Genomic DNA, 23,115 nt, shown 5'->3' on the forward strand with positions numbered 1-23,115 from the left:
GACACTGTGTTAACTAACCTCCAGACGAGCTTCAATGCCAATATCCCATCTACAAAGGACCAAGCAGCGTACCCGGGAGATAATGGCATTCTGGTCTGTGGAGGATCTTAGAGAGAGAATATCCTGGACTTGGGACGAAATAGTGGCAGGAGATAAGAGCCTGACATGGAACTCTCCTTCCGTGGCCTCCAACTGCTCTTAAATGCAAGTAAAACTAAATGCATGCTCTTCAACCGATCGCTGCCCGCACCTGCCCGCCCGTCCAGCATCACTACTCTGGACGGTTCTGACTGGTTAGACTGTAAACTCTCCTTCCAGACTCACATTAAGCATCTCCAATCCAAAATTAAATCTAGAATCAGCTTCCTATTTCGCAACAAAGTATCCTTCACTCATGCTGCCAAACATATCCTCGTAAAACTGACTACCCTACCGATCCTTGACTTTGCGACGTCATTTACAAAATAGCCTCCAACACTCTACTCAACAAATTGGATGCAGTCTATCACAGTGCCATCCGTTTTGTCACCAAAGCCCCATATACTACGACCTGTATGCTCTCGTTGGCTGGCCCTCGCTTCATATTTGTCGCCAAACAAACTAGCTCCAGGTCATCTATAAGTCTTTGCTAGGTAAATCCCCGCCTTATCTCAGCTCACTGATCACCTGTCACGTCCTGACCATAGAAAGCTCTTATTTTCTATGTTAGTGTAGGTCAGGGCGTGACTGTTTTTTTTCTTCTAGTTATTATTTTCTATGTGGGGTTCTAGTTTAGTTTTTCTATGTTTGGTTGATTTGTATGATTCCCAATTAGAGGCAGCTGGTAATCGTTGTCTCTAATTGGGGATCATACTTAAGTAGCTTGTTTTTCACTTGGGGGTTATGGGATATTGTTTATGTGTAGTTGCATTGTAGTCACGGTTCGTTTATTCTTTATTTGTTTAGTATTTTTTTCTAAAGTTTCACTTTCTAATAAATTATGTGGAACACTACTCACGCTGCGCCTTGGTCCGATCATTATTATGACGAACGTGACATCACCATAGCAGCACCCACCCGTAGCACGCACTCCAGCAGGTATATTTCACTGGTCACCCCCAAAGCTAATTCCTTCTTTGACCGCCTTTCCTTCCAGTTCTCTGCTGCCAATGACTGGAACGAATTGCAAAAATGACCGAAGCTGGAGACTCATATCTCCCTCATTAACTTTAAGCGTCAGCTGTCAGAGCAGCTCACAGATCATTGCACCTGTACATAGCCCATCTGTAAATAGCCCATCCAACTACCTCATCCCCATATTATTTTTTTTATTCTCCTTTGCACCCCAGTATCTCAACACGCACATTCATCTTCTGCACATCTATCACTCCAGTGTTAATTGATAAATTGTAATTACTTCGCCACTACAGCCTATTTATTGTCTTATCTCCCGAATCTTACCTCATTTGCACACACTGTATATAGATTTTTTTGCTATTGTGTTACTGACTGTTCGTTTGTTTAATCCATCTTTCAGGTGTCTTTTTGCAAACACCTGACGTGCTGTCATGTGCCTTTTACTGAGGAGTGGCTTCCGTCTGATCACTCTCCCATAAAGCCCAGATTGGTGAAGTGCTCCCATCTCAGCCAAGGAACACTGTAGTTCTGTCAGAGTGGTCATTGCATTCTAGGTCACTTCCCTGACCAAGGTCCTTCTTGCCCGGTTGCTCAGTTTAGTCGGACAGCTAGTTGTAGGCGGTGTCTGGGTATTTCCCAATGATGGAAACCACTATGCTCTTGGAAACTTTCAACACTCTAGAAATTGTTTTATACCCTTCCCCAGATATACAGTGCATTCGGAAAGTATTCAGACCCCTTGACTTTTTCCACATTTTTGTTAAATTCCAGCCTTAAACTAAAATTGATTAAATTGTTTTCCCCCCTCATCAATCTACACACAATACCCCATAATGACAAAGGAAAAACATGTTTTTATACATTTTTGCAAAGAATATCACATTTACATAAGTATTCTGACCCTTTACTCAGTACTTTGTTGAAGCACCTTTGGCAGCGATTACAGCCTTGAGTCTTCTTGGGTATGACGCTACAAGCTTGGTACACCTGTATTTTGGGAGGTTCTCCCATTCCTCTATGCATATCCTCTCAAGCTCTGTCAGGTTGGACGGGGAGCTTTGCTGCACAGCTATTTTCAGGTCTCTCCAGAGATGTTCGATCGGGTTCAAGTTTGGGCTCTGGCTGGGCCACTCAAGGACATTCAGCACTCCACCAATATAACACACAGCCAAGACAACGCAGGCGTGTCCCGAAGCCACGCCTGCGTTGTCTTGGCTGTGTGTTTAGGGTTGTTGTCCTGTTGAAAGGTGAACCTTTGCCCCAGTCTGAGGTCCTGAGCGCTCTGGAGCAGGTTTTCATCAAGGATCTCTCTGTACTTTGCTCTGTTTATCTTTGCCTCGATCCTGACTAGTCTCCCAGTCCCTGCCACTGAAAAATATCCCCACAGCATGATGCTGCCACCACCATGCTTCACTGTAGTGATGGTGACAGGTTTCCTCCAGAGGTGACGCTTGGCATTCAGGCCAAAGAGTTCCATCTTGGTTTCATCAGACCAGAGAATCTTGTTTGTCATGGTCTGAGAGTCTTTATGTGCCTTTTGGCAAACTCCATGCGGGCTGACATGAGCCTTTTACTGAGGAGTGACTTCCGTCTGGCCACTCTACCATAAAGGCCTGATTGGTGGAGTGCTGCAGAGATTGTTGTCCTTCTGGAAGGTTCTCCCATCTCCACAGAGGAATTCTTGAGCTTTGTCTGAGTGACCATCGGGTTCTTGGTCACCTTGGCCGATTGCTCAGTTTGGCCGGGCGACCAGCTCTACGAAGAGTCTTGGTGGTTCTAAACTTCTTCCATTTAACTCTGACATGCACTGTCAGTGCCCTCCACTAATTTTGCAGGTAGCCTAGTGGTTAGAGTGTAGGGCCAGTAACCGAAAGTTTGCTAGATCGAATCTCCGAGCTGACAAGGTAAAAATCTTTCGTTCTGCCCCTGAACATGGCAGTTAACCCACTGTTCCTAGGAATTCATTGTAAATAAGACTTTGTTCTTAACTGACTCCGAGCTGACTAGTTAAACAAAGGTTAAATAAATAAAATAAAATATATATATATTTACCAAGGGTGCACACACGCACATACTTGTGGGGTTATCTGTGTGTTTTCCATTCATAACACAAAGAATCTCTGAGGTTCAGCTTACAGAAATCCTTCAGTTATCAATGTGTTTAGTCAAAAATAAAATCAATCAATCAAATTGTATTTGTCACATGCGCAGAATACAACAGGTGTAAAACCTTACAGTGCAATGCTTACTTAACCCCTTAATCCCTTAACCAACAATGCAGTATTGATCAAAAATATGAGTTAAGAGGTATTAACTGAAAGTATTAACTGAAATTAACTGAAGTAAAAAATAAATACAAAATAAAAATAGAAAAGTAACAAATAATAAAAGAGCAACAGTAAAATAACAGTAACGAGGCTATATACAGGGCGTTACGGTACAGAATCAATGTGGAGGCTATATACAGGGTGTTACGGTACAGAATCAATGTGGAGGCTATATACAGGGTGTTACGGTACAGAATCAATGTGGAGGCTATATACAGGGTGTTACGGTACAGAATCAATGTGGAGGCTATATACAGGGTGTTACGGTACAGAATCAATGTGGAGGCTATATACAGGGTGTTACGGTACAGAATCAATGTGGAGGCTATATACAGGGGGTACCGGTACAGAATCATTGTGGAGGCTATATACAGGGTGTTACGGTACAGAATCAATGTGGAGGCTATATACAGGGTGTTACGGTACAGAATCAATGTGGAGGCTATATACAGGGGGTACCGGTACAGAATCAATGTGGAGGCTATATACAGGGGGTACCGGTACAGAATCAATGTGCGGGGGTACAGGTTTGTCGAGGTAATTGAGGTAATACGTACATGTAAGTGGGGGGGGGGGGGGGGGGGGGGGGGGGGGGTAGCCAGGGTAGCCATTTGATAAGCTGTTCAGGCGTCTTATGGCTAGGGGGTAGAAGCTGTTAAGAAGCCTTTTGGACCTAGACTTTGCACTCTGGTACCGCTTGCCGTGTGGTAGCAGAGAGAACAGTCTATGACTAGGGTGGCTGGAGTATTGGACAATTCTTAGGGCCTTCCTCTGACACCATCTGGTATAGAGGTCCTGGATAGCAGGAAGCTTGGCCCCAGTGATGTACTGGGCCGTACGCACTACCCTCTGTAGCGCCTTACGACCAGAGGCTGAGCAGTTGCCATACCAGGCAGTGATGGAACTGTTAGGGTTCATTCCTTTCATCCTTGTCAATCATTGGCTCATTGGTGAAATTAGCATTATGACAATATCTTTAATTAAATAATTCAAAAACCTTTATTAATACAATTGCAGACAGAAGTTGACAATCAGGAACATAGCATGCATGTTTCCGAGTAAGTTCTGCCCCATAGAAAAAGTCTCAAGTTGTTTTATTAAACCGAAGTCCAGCCTTAATGATGTCACTGACTACGTCATACCTTCTACTCCTGAGCCCATGCATCCATAGCTATACAAACATAGAGTTTCAGTGTTATCTAAAAGCTAGGCAATAAATGTCCACTCCCCAAAGTGTATTTATTGTGGAATGTCTGACTAGTCTCTTATCTCCCACACTCCCCTGCAGAGTTCTGTCTCAGTCACACATTTCCCAGAGGGGTCTCTTTATAAGAGAGAGAGAGAGAACTAGAAAACAACTGTGGAACAATTCTAAACCTACATTTACATTTTACATTTAAGTCATTTAGCAGACGCTCTTATCCAGAGCGACTTACAAATTGGTGCATTCACCTATAATATCCAGTAGAACAACCACTTTACAATAGTGCATCTAAATCTTTTAAAGGGGGGGGGTTAGAAGGATTACTTTATCCTATCCCAGGTATTCCTTAAAGAGGTGGGGTTTCAGGTGTCTCCGGAAGGTGGTGATTGACTCCGCTGTCCTGGCATCGCTGTCCTGGCATCGCTGTCCTGGCAACCTCTATAATGAATATATATATATTGTTAATCTGTAGTCTAGGACCTTATAAATGTAAGAAGGGGTCTTTATAACCCCTCCCCTTCTATTTATACAACATAAGCATAATCAATTATTCTAATACATCAAACATTTGTACAGCCCCAATCATGACCCCTAGGTGAACTTCTAACACAATGAGTCAGTATGCTCTCGATGGTGCAGCTGTAGAACATTTTGAGGATCTGAGGAACCATGCCAAATCTTTTCAGTCTCGTGCCCTCTTCATGACTGTCTTGGTGTGTTTGGACCATGATAGTTTGTTGCTGATGTGGACACCAAGGAACTTGAAGCTCTTAACCTGCTCCACTACAGCCCCGTCGATGAGAATGGGGCATGCTCGGCCCTCCTTTTCCTGTAGTCCACGATCATCTCCTTTGTCTTGATCACGTTGAGGGAGAAGTTGTTATCCTGGCACCACACATCCTGGCAGCGCACTGCCAGGTCTCTGACCTCCTCCATATAGGCTCCCGTTGTTGGTGATCAGGCCTACCACTGTTGTGTCATCGGCAAACTTAATGATGGTGTTGTAGTCGTGCCTGGCCGTGCAGTCCTGTGAGAACAGAGAGTACAGGGGGGACTGATCACGCACTCCTAAGGGGCCCCCGTGTTGAGGATCAGCGTGGCGATTGTGTTGTTACCTACCCTCACCACCTGGGGGTGGCCCGTCAGGAAGTCCAGGATCCAGTTGGAGAGGGAGATGTTTAGTCCCAGGGTCCTTAGCTTAGTGATGAGCTTTGAGGACACTATGGTGTTGAACGCTGAGCTGTAGTCAATGAACAGCATTCTCACATAGGTGTTCCTTTTGTCCAGGTGGGAAAGGGCAGTGTGGAGTGCAATAGAGATTGCATCATCTGTGGATCTGTTGGTGCGGTATGCAAATTGGAGTGGGTCTAGGGTTTCTGGGATGATGGTGTTGATATGAGCCATGACCAGCCTTTAAAAGCACTTCATGGCTACAGACGTGAGTGCTACGGGTCGGTAGTCATTTAGGCAGGTTACCTTGGTGTTCTTGGGCAAAGGAACTATGCTTGAAACATGTTGGTATTACAGACTCAGACAGGGAGAGGTTGAAAATGTCAGTGAAGACACTTGCCAGTTGGTCAGCGCATGCTCAGATTACACGTCCTGGTAATCCATCTGGCCCTGCGGCCTTGTGTAATGTTGACCTGTTTAAAGGTCTAATTCACATAGGCTACGGAGAGCGTGATCACAAAGTCGTCAGGAACAGCTGGTGCTCTCGTGCATGCTTCAATGTTGACACACACATACAGAGAGAGGGAGAGAGAGAGAGAGAGAGAGAGAGAAAAGAGGTATATATATAGAGAGAGAGCGAGAGAGAGACAGAGAGAAATAGAAAGTGAAAGAGGGAAAGCGAGAAATGGAAAGAAAGAGAGCGTATGACAGAAAGAGAAGAGAGAGTGAGCGTATAAGAGAAAGAGAAGAAGAGAGAATGAGCGTATAAGAGAAAGAGAAGAAGAGAGAATGAGTGTATAAGAGAAAGAGAATAAGAGAGAGTGAGCGTATAAGAGAAAGAGAAGAGAGAATGAGCGTATAAGAGAAAGAGAAGAAGAGAGAATGAGCGTATAAGAGAAAGAGAAGAAGAGAGAATGAGCGTATAAGAGAAAGAGAAGAAGAGAGAATGAGCGTATAAGAGAAAAAGAAGAGAGAGTGAGCGTATAAGAGAAAGAGAAGAAGAGAGAGTGAGAGCGTCATTGTTCTAGTCGATTTGAGACGTTATTTGGATTGTGACCCAGGAGAGCACTGGAGGATGTCAGAGAACCACACAATACACACACACGCACACACGCACACGCACACGCACACACACACACAGAATAAAGCCTGTCTTATTTTGTTAATAAAGTAACTTTCCACTTCTCGCTTTCTCTGGGCTCCCGAGTGGCACAGCGGTCTAAGGCACTGCATCTCAGTGCTAGACGTGTCACTACAGTCCCTGGTTTGAATCCAGGCTGTATCACATCCAGCCGTGATTGGGAGTCCCATAGGGTTGTCGTGTCTTTGGCATCATTAAAACTGAAGACTTATTTTTATCAAATAACTCTCTATAATTATTATTACGCGATTAAACTGATTAATCGTGTAACTGTAATTAACTAGGAGGTCGGGGCACCAAGGAAAATATTCAGATTACAAAGTTATAATTTTCCTAATATAACTATCAGATATCATAATATCTGATCTCTGAGTCTTCTGATTTAATGACGTATTCTTTACCTTGGTCAGTCTCATTCCAAACGTCGTAAATTGTTGGTTATCTGCACGAACCCAGTCTTCACTATGAGTCATCCATACATCAGTTGTCTTAAAATCATGTATTTGCTAAACTAAATAATTCAACAGAAAGGCATACAAAACAGTAGGTATCGTTACAAAGAAATGGTAGAGGAATGTGCCCTAGTGGGCTAAACCGGCATGGCGGCTTGTTAAACAAAAGGGGTGCTTCAGAATTTAATATTATACAATTGAACTGCTAATCCTTTGCACATGAACGCTCACTCATTCGGGAACAATTGCAATCAATATATATATATTTACGCTCAGTGTGTCGTCGGGATCTTTGTTGGAAAGGTCATTCTGTTGGAGAGTTCTCTCTCTCTCTCTCTCTCTCTCTCTCTTGGTTAGAATGGATCTTTCAAAGCGACATTCGTTCATGTCGTTATAGGACAGATGTTTCCGGCGGTTGTCGCGTTCAATGATACCGAATTCCTAGCTGCAGACTAGTAATTAATATCAAAGACTTGTTATTATTCTGTATCGATAGTCTAATAGTTTAACCATGTGGTATGGTTAAAGTTCAGTAGAGGGATGCATGGTCAAACCTATTAGCCAACTCGCAATGGAGTGGAGGCCTGGTCTGGGGAAAGAAACCCTGGGTGGGGGTTATATTCGGAATGACAGAAAAAGGCTGTCTCATGACACCAGGTCCTGTCTGTGTCCCTGGGGGCGTGCCGATGACTTGGTAAAACTTTAAACAGAAAATACAATTCTCTCACATTAACATCTTACAAGCATCCCAACGTATTCCAAATAGCTTTATCCTTATTCATTAATTTTATACAACCATTAGATGTAAGTCTCATAGCTGAGGCTAGTATATAAACATTATTATGGTATTGTCTCTCATGAGTTTCACAAAATTGTACCAAACGGACCAGTTCGTAGCTGGATTCTTCACCGATCTTTTATACCTTCTCCAGAACATAAATGTCGTTCGGTTCTCCAATTCTGTGAGGTGGAAGAATTCCTTTGTCTCTCTATGAAAACACTCTGTCTCTTTATACTGTGGCCATGAAGCAGGACATTTTCTTAGGAATTTACGACCCCTTCTGACCACAGCAGCCTGGGTGTAGGAGACAGAGGGAGATAGGTGCAGAAGTAGGGGGATGGTGCAGAGGGATGTGGTTAACTGTGCTCGCTGTACCCAAAGAGGGCAACGTCATGACAGGGTGGTGCACAATTGGCCCAGTGTCGTCTGGGTTTGGCCGGGGTAGGCCGTCATTCAAAATAATAATTTGTTCTTAAGTTAAAGAAGCACTCCAGCTATTTTGGAACTTTTCCTGTTGAAAAACAATATCCCACGTATAAATACACACTTAAGGGTAAAAAATTATGTTTTGAGCAAAATAGTGTTTTTTAGTCACAAGTGCAATCTTCATGGAGTAGGCCATTCAAGGAGTTGGTCTGATGGTGATTTGTGATGTCATCGGCCCTCCCCCTTGCGTGAGGAACAATAGAGAACAAAAGAGGAAAAGCCCACCCCTCCACTTGTGATGTAATGATTTACCTAGACCACCTATTGAGATGTACCTTGTGTTAAGTAAATCAGGAGTTAAATGAAGTGAAAAGGAGACGGAGGCATTTTAAATTGAGAGACAGGTATAGGGTGTGTAGGGGTCAGGTATGTGGATGTCGTCTCTTATTCCACCATCTGTGTCTGGGATGTAGCTCTGTTTGTCAACTATAACAACAGCAACACCACGACCCTACACAACACAGAGTTTGCGAGAGGGCTGGGCTTGAGCGTGAATTATGCATGAGCCCTAATGAAAAATGAGAGACCTTACTGTCTCACCGGGGGAGAGAAACTATAAGCAGTGCCAAGTCAGGTTTCAAAATTACGTGAGAGTGTCCAGGTTTTGCATAAATCCCAATTGGGAGACTTGTGGAATAAGAAGGTAATAAGCAGGAAATCAAGGAAACCTCCAACCAGGATTTCTGGAAAACAGCATTTTGCAACCCTAGTCCCAAGCTACAGGCTAAAACCACTGTCTCCCTGCACCTGTGGTGAGTGTTACGTAGATCTGTGAGGTTAGGACAGTACAGAAGGCTGTCTGTCTCCCTGCACCTGTGGTGTGTGTGTTAGGTAGATCTGTGTATGTGTGGTAGGTAGATCTGTGAGGTTAGGACAGTACAGAAGGCTGTCTGTCTCCCTGCACCTGTGTTTCTGTGTTAAGTAGATCTGTGTTTGTGTGTTACATAGATCTGTGAGGTTAGGACAGTACAGAAGGCTGTCTGTCTCCCTGCACCTGTGGTGTGTGTTAGGTAGATCTGTGTATGTGTGGTAGGTAGATCTGTGTTTATGTGTTGGGCAGAGCTGTGTTTGAGTGTTAGGTAGAGATGTGTTTATGTGTTGTGTAGAGCTGTGTTTGAGTGCTAGGTAGTGCTGTGTTTGTGTGTTGGGTAGAGCTGTGTTTGTGTGTTACATAGATCTGTGAGGTTAGGACAGTACAGAAGGCTGTCTGTCTCCCTGAACCTGTGGTGTGTGTTGGGTAGATCTGTGTATGTGTGGTAGGTAGATCTGTGTTTATGTGTTGGGTAGAGCTGTGTTTGTGTGTTACATAGATCTGTGAGGTTAGGACAGTACAGAAGGCTGTCTGTCTCCCTGCACCTGTGGTGAGTGTTAGGTAGATCTGTGAGGTTAGGACAGTACAGAAGGCTGTCTGTCTCCCTGCAACTGTGGTGTGTGTGTTTGTGAGGTGATCTTCAGACAGAGGAAAGCTGAGACAGAGGCTCCATCTCCCTCTGTGTCAAACACAACAAAACTCTTTACAGAAAGAGAGAGAGGGACAAGGAGGGGGGTATGGGGGAGTGTGTGTGTGAGTGTGAGTGTGAGTGTGTGTGTGTGTGTGTGCGCGCGCGTGCGTGCATGCGTGCGTGTGTGTGTGTATGTGTGTCTGTGTGTGTGCGTGCGTGAGTGTGTGTGTGTGTGTGCGCGCGTGCATGACTCACGTTGTGTCCCTCTGTATGGCTCTCTGGCAGACAAGCACAGCGGTAGGGAGTCACACTGGTGTCACACTGATCAGCATGGCCATGACACTCACACCTAGAGAGACAGAGAGAGAAAGGGAAGAGAGAGGTGGGGGAGATAGAGAGACAGAGTGGTGGGGTGGTGAGAGACACACAGAGAGGTGGGGGGAGAGGGAGACAGAGGTGGGGAGAGACAGAGAAACAGAGAGGTGGGGAAAAGAGAGAGAGACAGAGGTGGGGGGGCATAGAGGTGGGGAGAGAGAGAGACAGAGAGACAGTGAGATGGGAGAGTGAGAGAGAGACAAGTCTGGAACAATAATGGTCCAGGGCAACCCCAAACAGTTTCAGCTGGACTTCCACATAATCAAAGACATAGCTCAGCAGGATAAGTTCTCTCTTGAGAAAGATAGCCCCACCCCGAGTGTGTCAAACCAGACCTCTTCATTATACAACCCCACAAACAGGCAACCCCAAGCAGAAAGTCAACCTCCTAGCACAGAGTACTACTCCCTCATTGAAATGAAGGACACATTCACCCAGCTGGAGTTAAGGCAGGTGGAGCTGGAACAGCAGGTGAACACACTCCAGTCAGCACAAAAAATAGTCCAGCTCACCATACCCCCTCAACCATTAAAGAGCTGGCCACCCCCGCAGAGTAGCCAGCAGAACAGCCCGCCTCAGACCCTGACCAAAGTCTTGAACACCACTGTAAAACAGTCCACCTCAGACCCTGACCATAGCATCGACAACACAGCAGGACAGCCAAATGAAGAACCCCAAGCCCAGGGGATCCCACCCCCTCTGAGCACCCCCCCGTCAGCCACCCTGATAGCCCTCCTGACAACCCCCCCACACCCACTGAGAACATACACAAGCCACAGATTGTACTCGTTATGGACTGAAACGGGAAATATATACAAGCACAGTGTGTCTAAACTCCGGTGTCCAAACACCCAGCGCACCCTAGACCTGTCTGAGGACCAACTAGGTTCACCCAGCCACATAATAATACACACAGTCACAAACAACTTGAGAACACAGCAGGAAAGGGACGCCACAGCACTCAAGGGAGTGATTGAAAAAGCTTCTATTTTCTATTTAGCTTCAGATCAACAGACACCCTGCCCAGACCAGTGAGACACTCTCCCAGACCTGCGGGACCCCCCCCCCCCCGGACCTACACCTAGAGGACCCACACCGAAAGGACCAACATCCAGACTACAGCACCACCAGACACATCCACATCCACACCCCCACCCCAACCAATCAACACTCCCCCAAGTCAACCATGCCCATACCCCATTTAGGCCCCCTCAGATCAGACCTCTGCCCCTCCTGCCCAACACATGCCCCCCACTCCCACAAAGAGGGCCTCAACATGGAAGTCACACATACGCCCAGGCCGTGAGCAGGCAAACAGGACCAACCCCCACTCTAACACTTGCCCAAGCCAATGGCATGTACCAGATGCTCAGCAGGCTCTGCTCACACTTACTGGTCTGAGGCCAAACCACACGACTAACAACATTGGACACTTTATGGAACACAAAGCCTTCACTATCTCATCCTGGAATATCAAAGACCTGAGGTCATCTGCCTTTGGCCTAAAGAGCAGGAACCTGGACTTCACCAGGTTCCTGCAGGTTCCAGAAATACAGACACTGTCATCCCACAAGAAACATGGTATAGAGGAGATGGACCTACTGGTTGCCCTCTAGGTTACAAAGAGCTGGTAGTCCCATCCACCAAACTACCAGGTGTGAAACAGGGAAGGGACTCAGGGGGTATGCTAATTTGGTATAGAGCAGACCTAACCCACTCTATTAAATCAGTCAAAACAGGAACATTTTACATGTGGCTAGAAATTCAAAAGGAAATTATCTCAACATAGAAAAATGTCCTCCTGTGTGCTACCTATATCCCCCCACTAGAATCCCCATACTTTAATGAAGACAGCTTCTCCATCCTGGAGAGGGGAAATCAATCATTTCCAGGACCAGGAACATGTACTAGTCGGTGGCGACCTAAATGCCAGAACCGGACAAGAACCTGACACCCTCAGCACACAGGGCGACAAACACCTACTTGGAGATGACAGCATTCCCTCCGCCATATGCCCCCCTAGGCACAACCATGACAACACAACCAATAAAAATGGGTCACAACTCCTGCACCTATGTCGCACGCTGGGTATGTACATAGTCAATGGTAGGCTTCAAGGGGACTCTTACGGTAGGTACACCTATAGCTCATCTCTTGGCAGTAGTACTGTAGACTACTTTATCACTGACCTCAATCCAGAGTCTCTCAGAGAGTTCACAGTCAGCCCACTGACACCCATATCAGATCACAGCAAAATCACAGTCTACTTGAACAGAGCAATACTCAATCATGAGGCATCAAAGCCAAAGGAACTGAATAATATTAAGAAATGCTATAGATGGAAGGAAAGTAGTGTGGAAACTGTAAGAATATTTTAAGATAATACACAACGCAGAGTACTAACGGTCAATAGGGAATAAGCAATCAATGGAAATAGTTGGTATTCAGGTCAACATCTGTTTAGAATTTGTGTAGGAATGTCAGTCCTGGACTCATAGCTACGTGTGCCACGTTTTCATTGGTCTGAATCGTCTGTACATTGAGCCTGAAACAGGAGGCCCAATGTTACTGCAAGGAATTGTAATTGGTCAACCACAGGCTAGGGTGGGGGGTTATAAATTACACCACGTTGCTTGGTTCTGTGGAGAAAGTCACTGAGGACAGGGGAGAATGAACCATCTACTTCCCAGCATAACATCCATGATTTGTCCTCTTTGAATAAAACTATTTTTCTCCCCCTGATTTTCTTTGGGGTCTGTGTTATTGAGGAATAACATCAACTACTAACAACACCTACCAAAAAACAACTCGGCAACAACAAATTCAATCCCTTTTAGACAACTTCCTGGACAAAACGTTTCAATGTAATAGTGAAGGTGTAAACATGGCAGTAGAAAACCTAAACAGTATATTTGACCTCAAAGCTAAACAGTATATTTGACCTCAACATCTCAAACAGAAAACAGAAGAAAATTAACAACAATGACAAATGGTTTGATGAAGAATGCAAAAACCTAAAAAAGAAATTGAGAAACCTATCCAACCAAAAAGATAGAGACCCAGAAAACCTGAGCCTACGCCTTCACTATGGTGAATCACTAAAACAATACAGAAATACACTACGGAAAAAGAAGGAACAGCACGTCAGAAATCAGATCAATGTAATTGAAGAATCCATAGACTCTAACCACCTCTGGGAAAATTGGAAAAAACTAAACAAACAACAAAACAGAGATGTATGGGTAAACCACTTCTCCAATCTTTTTGTCACTATAACAAAGAACAAACAGCAAAGACATATACATGATCAAATACAAATCTTAGAATCAACTATTAAAGACAACCAGAACCCACTGGATTCTCCAATTACATTGAATGAACTACAGGACAAAATTCAAACCCTCCAACCCAAAAAGGCCTGTGGTGTTGATGGTATCCTCAATGAAATGATCAAATATACAGACCACAAATTACAATTGGCAATACTTAAACTCTTTAGCATCATCCTTAGCTCTGGCATCTTCCCCAATATTTGGAACCAAGGACTGATCACCCCAATACACAAAAGTGGAGACAAATTTGACCCCAATAAATACTGTGGGATACGCATCAACAGCAGAATCGTACATTTCCGCAGTGAAAACAATGTACTGAGCACATGTCAATTTGGCTTTTTACCAAATTACCATACGACAGACACCCTAATTGACAAACAAACAAACCAAAATAAAGGCAAAGTCTTCTCATGCTTTGTTGATCTCAAAAAAGCTTTTGACTCAATTTGGCATGAGGATCTGCTATACAAATTGATGGAAAGTGGTGGAAAGTGTATTACATGTGCAAAGGTACTATCTCACAACTCGATGATACCTTCACTCTTGCGCAGACATTTAGAAACATATTGAGAATGGAGTCGTATTTAAATAACTGAATCAAATATTAATAATATAGATATGAATTGAATATATGCTTGTCAACAACGGCAAATGTTTGTTTTATTACCTGTAGCCTGATCAGAAGAGACAGTTACCTAAATCTAATTCATTCTAATAATAGCTGATAGGTAATTGCAATAGAGCTGTGACCATGATCATAATTGGTAACTAAACATGGGTATTAATTATTGCATGATAAAACCAGGCTATAATCGAAGTTGTGGGCAGTAAATGGCTGTAGTATTGTGCCCACCTAAATGTGTTTTTACGTTAAGAATTGGCTGAAGTATTTTATACATTTGGGCGTTACAAGTTAATCTTAAAATAACAGATGTTTAATGAGTGTGAAGCAGAGGTTAGTGTTAAAAATATAGAGTAATATTGTTAGGGTAGACCACATGTAAACATTGTCTTCTAGTAAGGAGAGAATAAGTATGGTTTGGTTTCATTTATTTTCTAAACCTTATGATGGGTGACAGTGACAAAGACATTGATAAGGAGGGTTGATGTAAACTTAATGAGTTTTAACAGTATGTGAATGGTAATATGTTATTAGTGTTTTTTTGTTGTTGATAGCACTCTAATGATGTGATATTTTAGGAATTTGAAAAGCTGAGGTTTCAATACAAGGTTAAATGATGAGTAGAGGGATTGAGCCTTGAGATTGTAAAAAGATTAGCTGTGGTTGAAAGAATGAACACATTACAAATTAAACAAAAAATGACAGCAGACAGTTCTGTCAGGTACTTACAACTAAAGGGAAAACAACTACCCACAAAACCCAAAGGAAAAACAGGCTGCCTAAGTATGGCTTCCAATCAGAGACAACGATAGACACCCGCCTCTGATTGGAAACCATTCCCGGCCAAAACATAGAAAACCAAACATAGAATGTCCACCCACCTATCACACCCTGGCCTAGCTAAACAGAGAAAACACAGCTCTCCTAGGTCAGAGCGTGATACTTGGTTTTATAGTTAAGTAACACCAGTGAATGTGAGCAGGAAGCTAATGTATTCTAAAATCATTATCTGTTTCCATTACGTGGAACAGTGTCCAGTAATTAAAGTAGAATAAAATAAGTATTGAATATTAAGTTGATAAGACAGAACCAACTTTTTGAAGGTTCTACATTTGTTAAACAAAGGTTTATATTTTTACTAAATTAATGCAACAGGTTGAAATTATTAGATTACAGGAAAGGATTACTGATTCCTTACACTGAGACATTGACTACATTTGCGACAGAAAAAAGTATTACATTTAGAGAGTTAACAGGAAACATCTAAGGAGAAACAGCTATTACATATGCTGTTGGACATTGGTCTAGAAACGATACCAGGATAATTTTACATGCTTATGGAAAAGTGAGACCAGTCAGGTCTCACTTTTGGGAGTGAATTGTTAGACTAGGTGGCGAGATACATGTTGCCGTGTCTAAGGGCAGCACTGGCTAAATTAAGCACACATAAACGTTGGGGTACATTAAAACAAACGATTAATGATTCGAGGGAGTACAGTGAGCTTATTATTATCATGTTTTGTTTGTAGTTAAAACCTTTTGGTTGCTGATTATGATATTAGTATAGTGAATGCTAAAATTATTTAAAATGTTCTCTTCCAAGAGAATTGGGGTAGTCATTTTCTCTCTCTTTGAAATATTTCCTGAGGCTATGGTCTTGGGAGAGGGGTTAGTGAAATTCTGCAGTTTTATAGGTACAAAGGTATCTGGATTCGATGGTAAAGAGGAGTTACCAAATTAAATAAGACCTGGCCATTTTTGTTTGTTTTGCCATATGGTTTACCGCACGCACGCACGCACGCACGCACGCACGCACGCACACACACACACACACACACACACACACACACACACACACACACACACAACTTACTGGTTATGAATATGGGTGAGTGCCAGGGGCAGACACACACATGGAATTTTCAGAAGTTTTCTTTTCGGATTTTTAATTGAACACATATGAATTATTTTGATAAAAGAATGTACTGAAGGAAGTTAGTGTAAACATGGGATACGAAATGTATGACGTTTGACTGTTTTTATATAATTGGTCTAACAGAGAAAGTAACACTTATTTTGAGGGTTTGAATGACCTCTGTCCTGACTTTCTAGTGTGGTTTGATCGACCTCACTGGAATGCCAAGAGACATTGGATGATGATTTAAAGATCATATTTAATAGAGATTTGAAGGTCATTTATAATACTGATAATTACGGAGAAGTTTTATAACTAATAGGACCACGAGAAGGATAGACCTGTCTCTAATCTATTTTTACTATGAAGTTATGGGTACAAATGTTTTTTTTTGTGATTAAGGGTAGTAATTCGAATTTGATTTGCAGTGTTTTACACATTAGTCACTATGGTGAGTTATGTGTCAAAATGGGGGAATTACAATATTTTTTAGGTTTTGGATTGAAGTTTACACACCTTGAGTGATGTATGAAGGAGTGTATTGTTGCGTTGTTTGTTCTGTTTTCCTTTGATAAATCTCACCAGATTGGGTCTGCTGGATGATCAGGATAATTTCCTGATCCTATGACTCTGCGATGAGGTTGACAGTGTGATTTGGGGAGTATAAACCAATTTGAAACATTGTTTCAACAGAATGTGATGTTATTATTTTTTATTTGACATGTGTTTTAGGGATTTGCATTAAGAATAATGGTAGTAGTAATAATTTGTCATACAGTAGATAATTTGTTTGGATTTCTTGAATGCTTGTCTGGATTTCCTGAATCAGAAATGAACTGAACTGATCTGTTGTTCTGATCTGTCGTCTCTCTCGAGGTTACTACTGATGGTCTGATGGTCTGGATGCATAAGCAGGGACAATTTGACCAAATGGTTTGGACCTCAAAATCCCATCTAAACTGGCTGAAGAAATGGCCTTCACTACGGTCCTGTCCTGCACCACTTCTATCGAGAGACCTGAGTCTGAACCAGCAACCGGTGTACAGCATCCAGTTGAAGTCATCAACTACCTTTTCTCTCAGGAGTGCAAAAGAAGTCCACGTGGAGTGAGCAAGGAGAGAGATCCGTTCCAAAACTTTTGTCATATTGCTGGTACACTGGTTGGCAAATGGACAAGACATAATAGGAGTTGTGATTTGGCTCAGGTGACACATTGAAATTGGGATATTGTCATGGGCCATCCACTTGAACTGTGAAGCTATCTGAAGAAGAAAAATGAAGAAATGCCAGAAGATTGAGTTCCTGAAAAGGGAGGGGATTGGTCAACTGTGCCCGTAATTGATTTGGGGTATCAGGTTGATGGGGGAGGTCTACACTGCTACATTTATAGTGATTTAGGCTAAGAATGCATTGAGATACTGATCAGTAATTATAACCCTGATGAGGAACTTAATACTACTAGCATTATGAGATGAATATATTGTATGGTTAATATGGATGTACATTCTGCTAGTGTTGATATATGTTAAATTGAAGGTTTTCATTTTGAGTGATAGAACCAATGTGAATCCCTGAGCAATGTCATTCTAAATTTTGGTTGGATAATGAATTGGGTTATAATTAAGATTCGGAAACAGAATGATTCCCCTGATCTATTCCCTATTCCTGACTACATCCCTGATAAGGACCCCACTTCTGAGCATCAGGACCCAGATGTGGAGCTCATGTTGCTACTGAGTGTACAAAGTGCCCAGAGAGGGGTGTCTATCACTGGTGTAGGAAGGGTTCATTCTAAGTGGGGTGGACATTTTCATCATGCTGACCCCTACCTTTGTGTATGGATTGACTGTGTTTAGGTCTAAAACTCAGCAACCAAAGAAAGGTTCCTCTTCTGCATGGATGAAATGTCAGGGACCAGAAATATGTACTTTGTTTGTTTACATATGTATATGCTTAACAATAATTATGTGATGCTTGTACCCTTAGATTTTTCTAGAAGAAGCTTAGATTCTTCAAAAAGGGAATGTGAGGGAAAAATTATGTATTCACGTTATTTGTTGGATAAGTAACAATTATTTACATAACAAATTGTAAGATTTTCTGTCCTGCTAATGCTGTATTTTATGGTCTCCACTCTAGCACGCTGCAGCTAATCTGGGCGTGTGGTTTTACTAGTGATAGCCAGAGCTGACAATTGATTGATATCTTGGTGACAAAAACCAACAGCTACATTCCATTCTATGATTACTGGTGCGTGTGAGACATATGTCTCCGGTCTGATTAAGCCTGCATTCCATAGATATGGTGTATGTTTAGCCGGGACAGAGATAGCTTAGAGAAGCAGAACAAAGGCCTTAGTATTCCTAATTATCCTGGCATCTGGGAAACTAAGACAAGGTGGGGTTAAAAATAACACCAGAGGCAGATAACCAGGAGATTAATATGGGAGGGGTGGAACCAAGCATTCTGGTTATTAGCTATATTAACTGTGCAGTCTGTAAAGAGATGGCTCTCAGCCTAACAGTCAGTCAAGACTGTTGGGCTGACAGTTTCATTATTGCAATAATTAATCAATATTAAATAAAGATGATTGTTTCAAGAAATGACCAAGTCTCTCTCAGTACTGAATTTCCACGACATAAGACATGTATAAAAGCAACAGATACCATTAATAATAAGGGGGCTAGAAGCATCTTATATGGTGAGCTACTGAGTGGCTGGACAGGCCAGCCCCATACTACTGTAGAGGACTTAATTCTTCCTGCTGCCGCGGATATGGCTGGGACAATGCTGGGGGGAAAAGGCCAAAATAACGACACAGACAATGCCTTCATCAAACAACCCTGCTTCATGACGCATCAGTGATATGGCAGGAGATGTTTTGAAATAATTACTGCTTCGCATACAAGCCAGTGAATTCTATGCGTTACAGCTGGATGAGTCAACAGACATGGCGGGCCTGGCACAGCTCCTGGTATATGTCCATTACGTTTATGGGGGGTCAATTAAGGGAGACATCCTCTTCTGCAAACCACTGGAAACCAGGACAACATGAGAGGATATTTTTAAAGGACTGGACATGTCACGCCCTGACCAGGTGAACTCTGCTATTTTGGTCAGGGTGTGGCATTTCTATGGTTTATTTTCTATGTTTTGGTTATAGCCTTTCTTTGTGTTTTATTTCTATGTTGGGCTCGGGGGTGATTTCCCAATCAGACAGCTGTCGCTTGTGAAGTCTGATTGGGAATCACATTTAAGTTCCTTTTCCCCCACGATGTTTGTGGGTTGTTGCCTCTTTTGTTTGAGCAAGTTAACGTTTCGTCTATTCTTTGTCTGTTTTGGTAACGTGTTTATTTGTGTCTAAATAAACATGTGTTCGCTCCCAGCTGCGTTTTGGTCCGCTTCCTTATCACCCGAGCCCAACATAGAAATAAAACACAAAGAAAGGCTATAACCAAAAGATAGAAAATAAACCATAGAAATGCCACACCCTGACCAAAATAGCAGAGTTCACCTGGTCAGGGCGTGACAGGACAGCTTGTGACATCAAATGGACTTTGGTGGTCAAGATGTGTTGGTATCTGTATTGATGGCGCAAAAACCATGACAGGGAGACATAGTGGAGTGGTAAGGCGCGTGCAAGCAGTTGCTCCCGACGCCACTTGGGTACACTGCAGCATCCACCGAGAGGCTCTTGCTGCCAAGGGAATGCCTGACAGCTTGAAAGATGTTTTGGACACTACAGTGAAAACTTTGTTAAAGCAAGGCCCCTGAACTCTCGTGCATTTTCTGCACTATGCAATGATATGGGTGTCGGCCATGTAACACTTTTACAACATACAGAAGTGTGCTGGTTATCAAGGGGCAAAGTATTGACAAGTTTTTTTGAATTGAGAGACGAGCTTAAAGTTTTCTTCACTGACCATAATTTTCACTTGTCTGACAACTTGCATGATGATGAGTTTCTCACACGACTGGCCTATCTGGGTGATGTTTTTTCTCACCTGAATGATCTGAATCTAGGATTACAGGGACTCTCCACAACAATATTCAATGTGCGGGACAAATTTGAGGCTATGATCAAGAAGTTGAAGCTCTTCTCTGTCTGCATTAAGTACAACACACAGGTCTTTCCATCATTGTATAATTTTTTGTGTGCAAATGAACTCAAGCTTACGGACAATGTCAAATGTGATATTGTGAAGCACCTGAGTGAGTTGGGTGCGCAATTACGCAGGTACTTTCCCGAAGCGGATGACACAAACAACTGGATTCATTATCCCTTTCATGCCCTGCCTCCAGTCGACTTACCAATATCTGAACAAGAGAGCCTCATCGAAATTGAAACAAGCGGTTCTGTGAAAACTGAATTTAATCAGAAGCCACTGTCAGATTTCTGGATTGGGCTGCACTCAGAGTATCCTGCCTTGGAAAATCGCGCTGTTAAGACACTGATGCCCTTTGCAACCACATACCTATGTGAGAGTGGATTCTCGGCCCTCACTAGCATGAAAACTAAATACAAGCACAGACTGTGTGTGGAAAATGATTTAAGACTGAGACTCTCCAATACAACCCAACATTACAGAGTTATGAGCATCCTTTCAAGCACACCCTTCTCATTAACCACAATTTTCAATGAACAAATTAAGTTTTATATGTAAGATGGCTAAATAAAGAGCAAAATGATTGATTATTATAATATTATTATTTGTGCCCTGGTCCTATAAGAGCTTTTTGTCACTTCCCAGGAGCCAGGTTGTGACAAAAACTCACACTCATTCTTATGTTTAATAAACGTATCATATAGTGTGTGTGCGGCAGGCTTACAATGATGGTAAAAAACAACATCTGAGAGTGTGCTGACCCTGGTACTAGCGGGGGTACGCAGCTGGAGGTTGAATGTTTGAATGGGGTACGGGACTATAAAAGGTTTGTGAACCACTGCCCTAGCGCACACACCATTAGTGCCACAGGAAACTTCCACAAAGCTGTAAACGACCTGAGAGACAAGGCAAGAAGGGCCTTCTATGCCATCAAAAGGAACATAAAATTTGACATACCAATTAGGATCTGGCTAAAAAATACTTGAATCCGTTATAGAACCCATTGCCTTTTGTGGTTGTGAGGTCTGGAGTCTACTCAAAAACCAAGAATTCACAAAACAGGACAAACACAAAATTGAGACTCTGAATATCCTCAGTGTACAACGTAAAACACCAAATAATGCATGCAGAGCAGAATTAGGCCGATACCCGCTAATTATCAAAATCCAGAAAACAACCACCTAAAAGGAAGCGATTCCCAAACGTTCCATAACAAAGCCATCACCTCAGATGAGTCCCCATATTAGAGACACATATTTCCCTCAGATTACACAGATTCACGAAGAATTTGTTTTCCCTTTTGTACTCTAACTATTTGCACATAATATGACATTTCAAATGTATTTATTATTTTATGTAATGTGTGTAATGCTTACTGTTAATTTTTATTGTTTATTTCACTTTTGTTTATTATCCACTTCACTTTCTTTGGCAATGTTAAAAAAAAAATCCCATGCCAATAAAGCCCTTAAATTGAATTGAGAGAAAGACAGAGAGGTGGGGGGGGGAGAGAGAGAGAGAGAGAGAGAGAGCGAGAGAGAGAGAGAGAGAGAGAGAGAGAGAGAGAGAGAGAGAGAGATTGAGACATGTCAGGTTGGATGTCGTACATCACAACAGGACTGATATTTCCACTGGCCTTTATAAATGTTGAATGGGACATCTAATATATATTCAGAGAGAGAGAGCTAAGAGACTAAGTCGCTTTGGATAAAACTGCTAAATGGCATATATTATTATCTAAACTATATTACATTATAATATAATATAGATGGAGATGTATCATATACAACTGATGAGACCCTTTAGCGTGTAGAATGCTTCAACTGTTTACTACTCATGCTACATGATATGGGAAGAGTCATTGCAAAATCTTTACATTTCATTTCAAAGCAACACCCTCTGATAGGCAACTCATTGTGCTGGCTGGCTGGCTGGCCAGCTCTCTCTCTCTGAATATATATTAGATGTCCCATTCAACATTTATAAAGGCCAGTGGAAATATCAGTCCTGTTGTGATGTACGACATCCAACCTGACATGTCTCAATCTCTCTCTCTCTCTCTCTCTCTCAATCTCTCTCTCAATCTCTCTCTCTCTCTCTCTCTCTCTCTCTCTCTCTCTCTCAATCTCTCTCTCTCTCAATCTCTGTCTCTCTCTCTCTCTCTCAATCTCTCTCTCTCTCTCTCTCTCTCTCAATTCAATTTAAGGACTTTATTGGCATGGGAAACAAATACTAACATTGCCAAAGCAAGTGAAGTAGATAATAAACAAAAGTGAAACAAACAATAAAAATTCTCTCTCACACAGACAGACACACACACACATACACCGCTGCAGGTCACCACATTAATTATTCATACAGACATTCAGATGCTGTCTCTTTCCTCTCTCTCATCCCTCCTTCTTCTCAAGGTGTTGAGGGTAATATCGTCTGAATAGAGAGGTGCTTAAAAGCACCCCCACCCCACGTGCTTCAATTCCAGACAAGAACCTAATCTCCACAAACAACTCTAACATCCTAAAATCCCCAGATTTTCCAGAAATTCCGGTTGGAATATTCCTGGAATCAGGAGAGAATCCTCCAACCGGTGTTAGGGAATAGGTTAGGTAGTTTAGACAACACACTACAGCTCACTACCACTTC

At 42.6% G+C, this 23,115-nt stretch overlaps 1 protein-coding gene across 1 annotated transcript in view; it reads right to left on the minus strand.

Moving 5' to 3' along the window:
• Positions 1 to 23,115, minus strand: part of LOC115172104 (usherin-like) — a 188,542-nt gene that overhangs the window by 82,577 nt on the left and 82,850 nt on the right. Inside the window, exon 10 of the mRNA XM_029729288.1 lies at positions 10,375 to 10,468. Coding sequence (XP_029585148.1) covers positions 10,375 to 10,468 — 94 coding nt within the window. The remainder of the gene's footprint in view (positions 1 to 10,374; positions 10,469 to 23,115) is intronic.

The sequence above is a fragment of the Salmo trutta genome, chromosome 33, assembly GCF_901001165.1.
Source record: "Salmo trutta chromosome 33, fSalTru1.1, whole genome shotgun sequence".
Classification (NCBI taxonomy): domain Eukaryota; kingdom Metazoa; phylum Chordata; class Actinopteri; order Salmoniformes; family Salmonidae; genus Salmo; species Salmo trutta.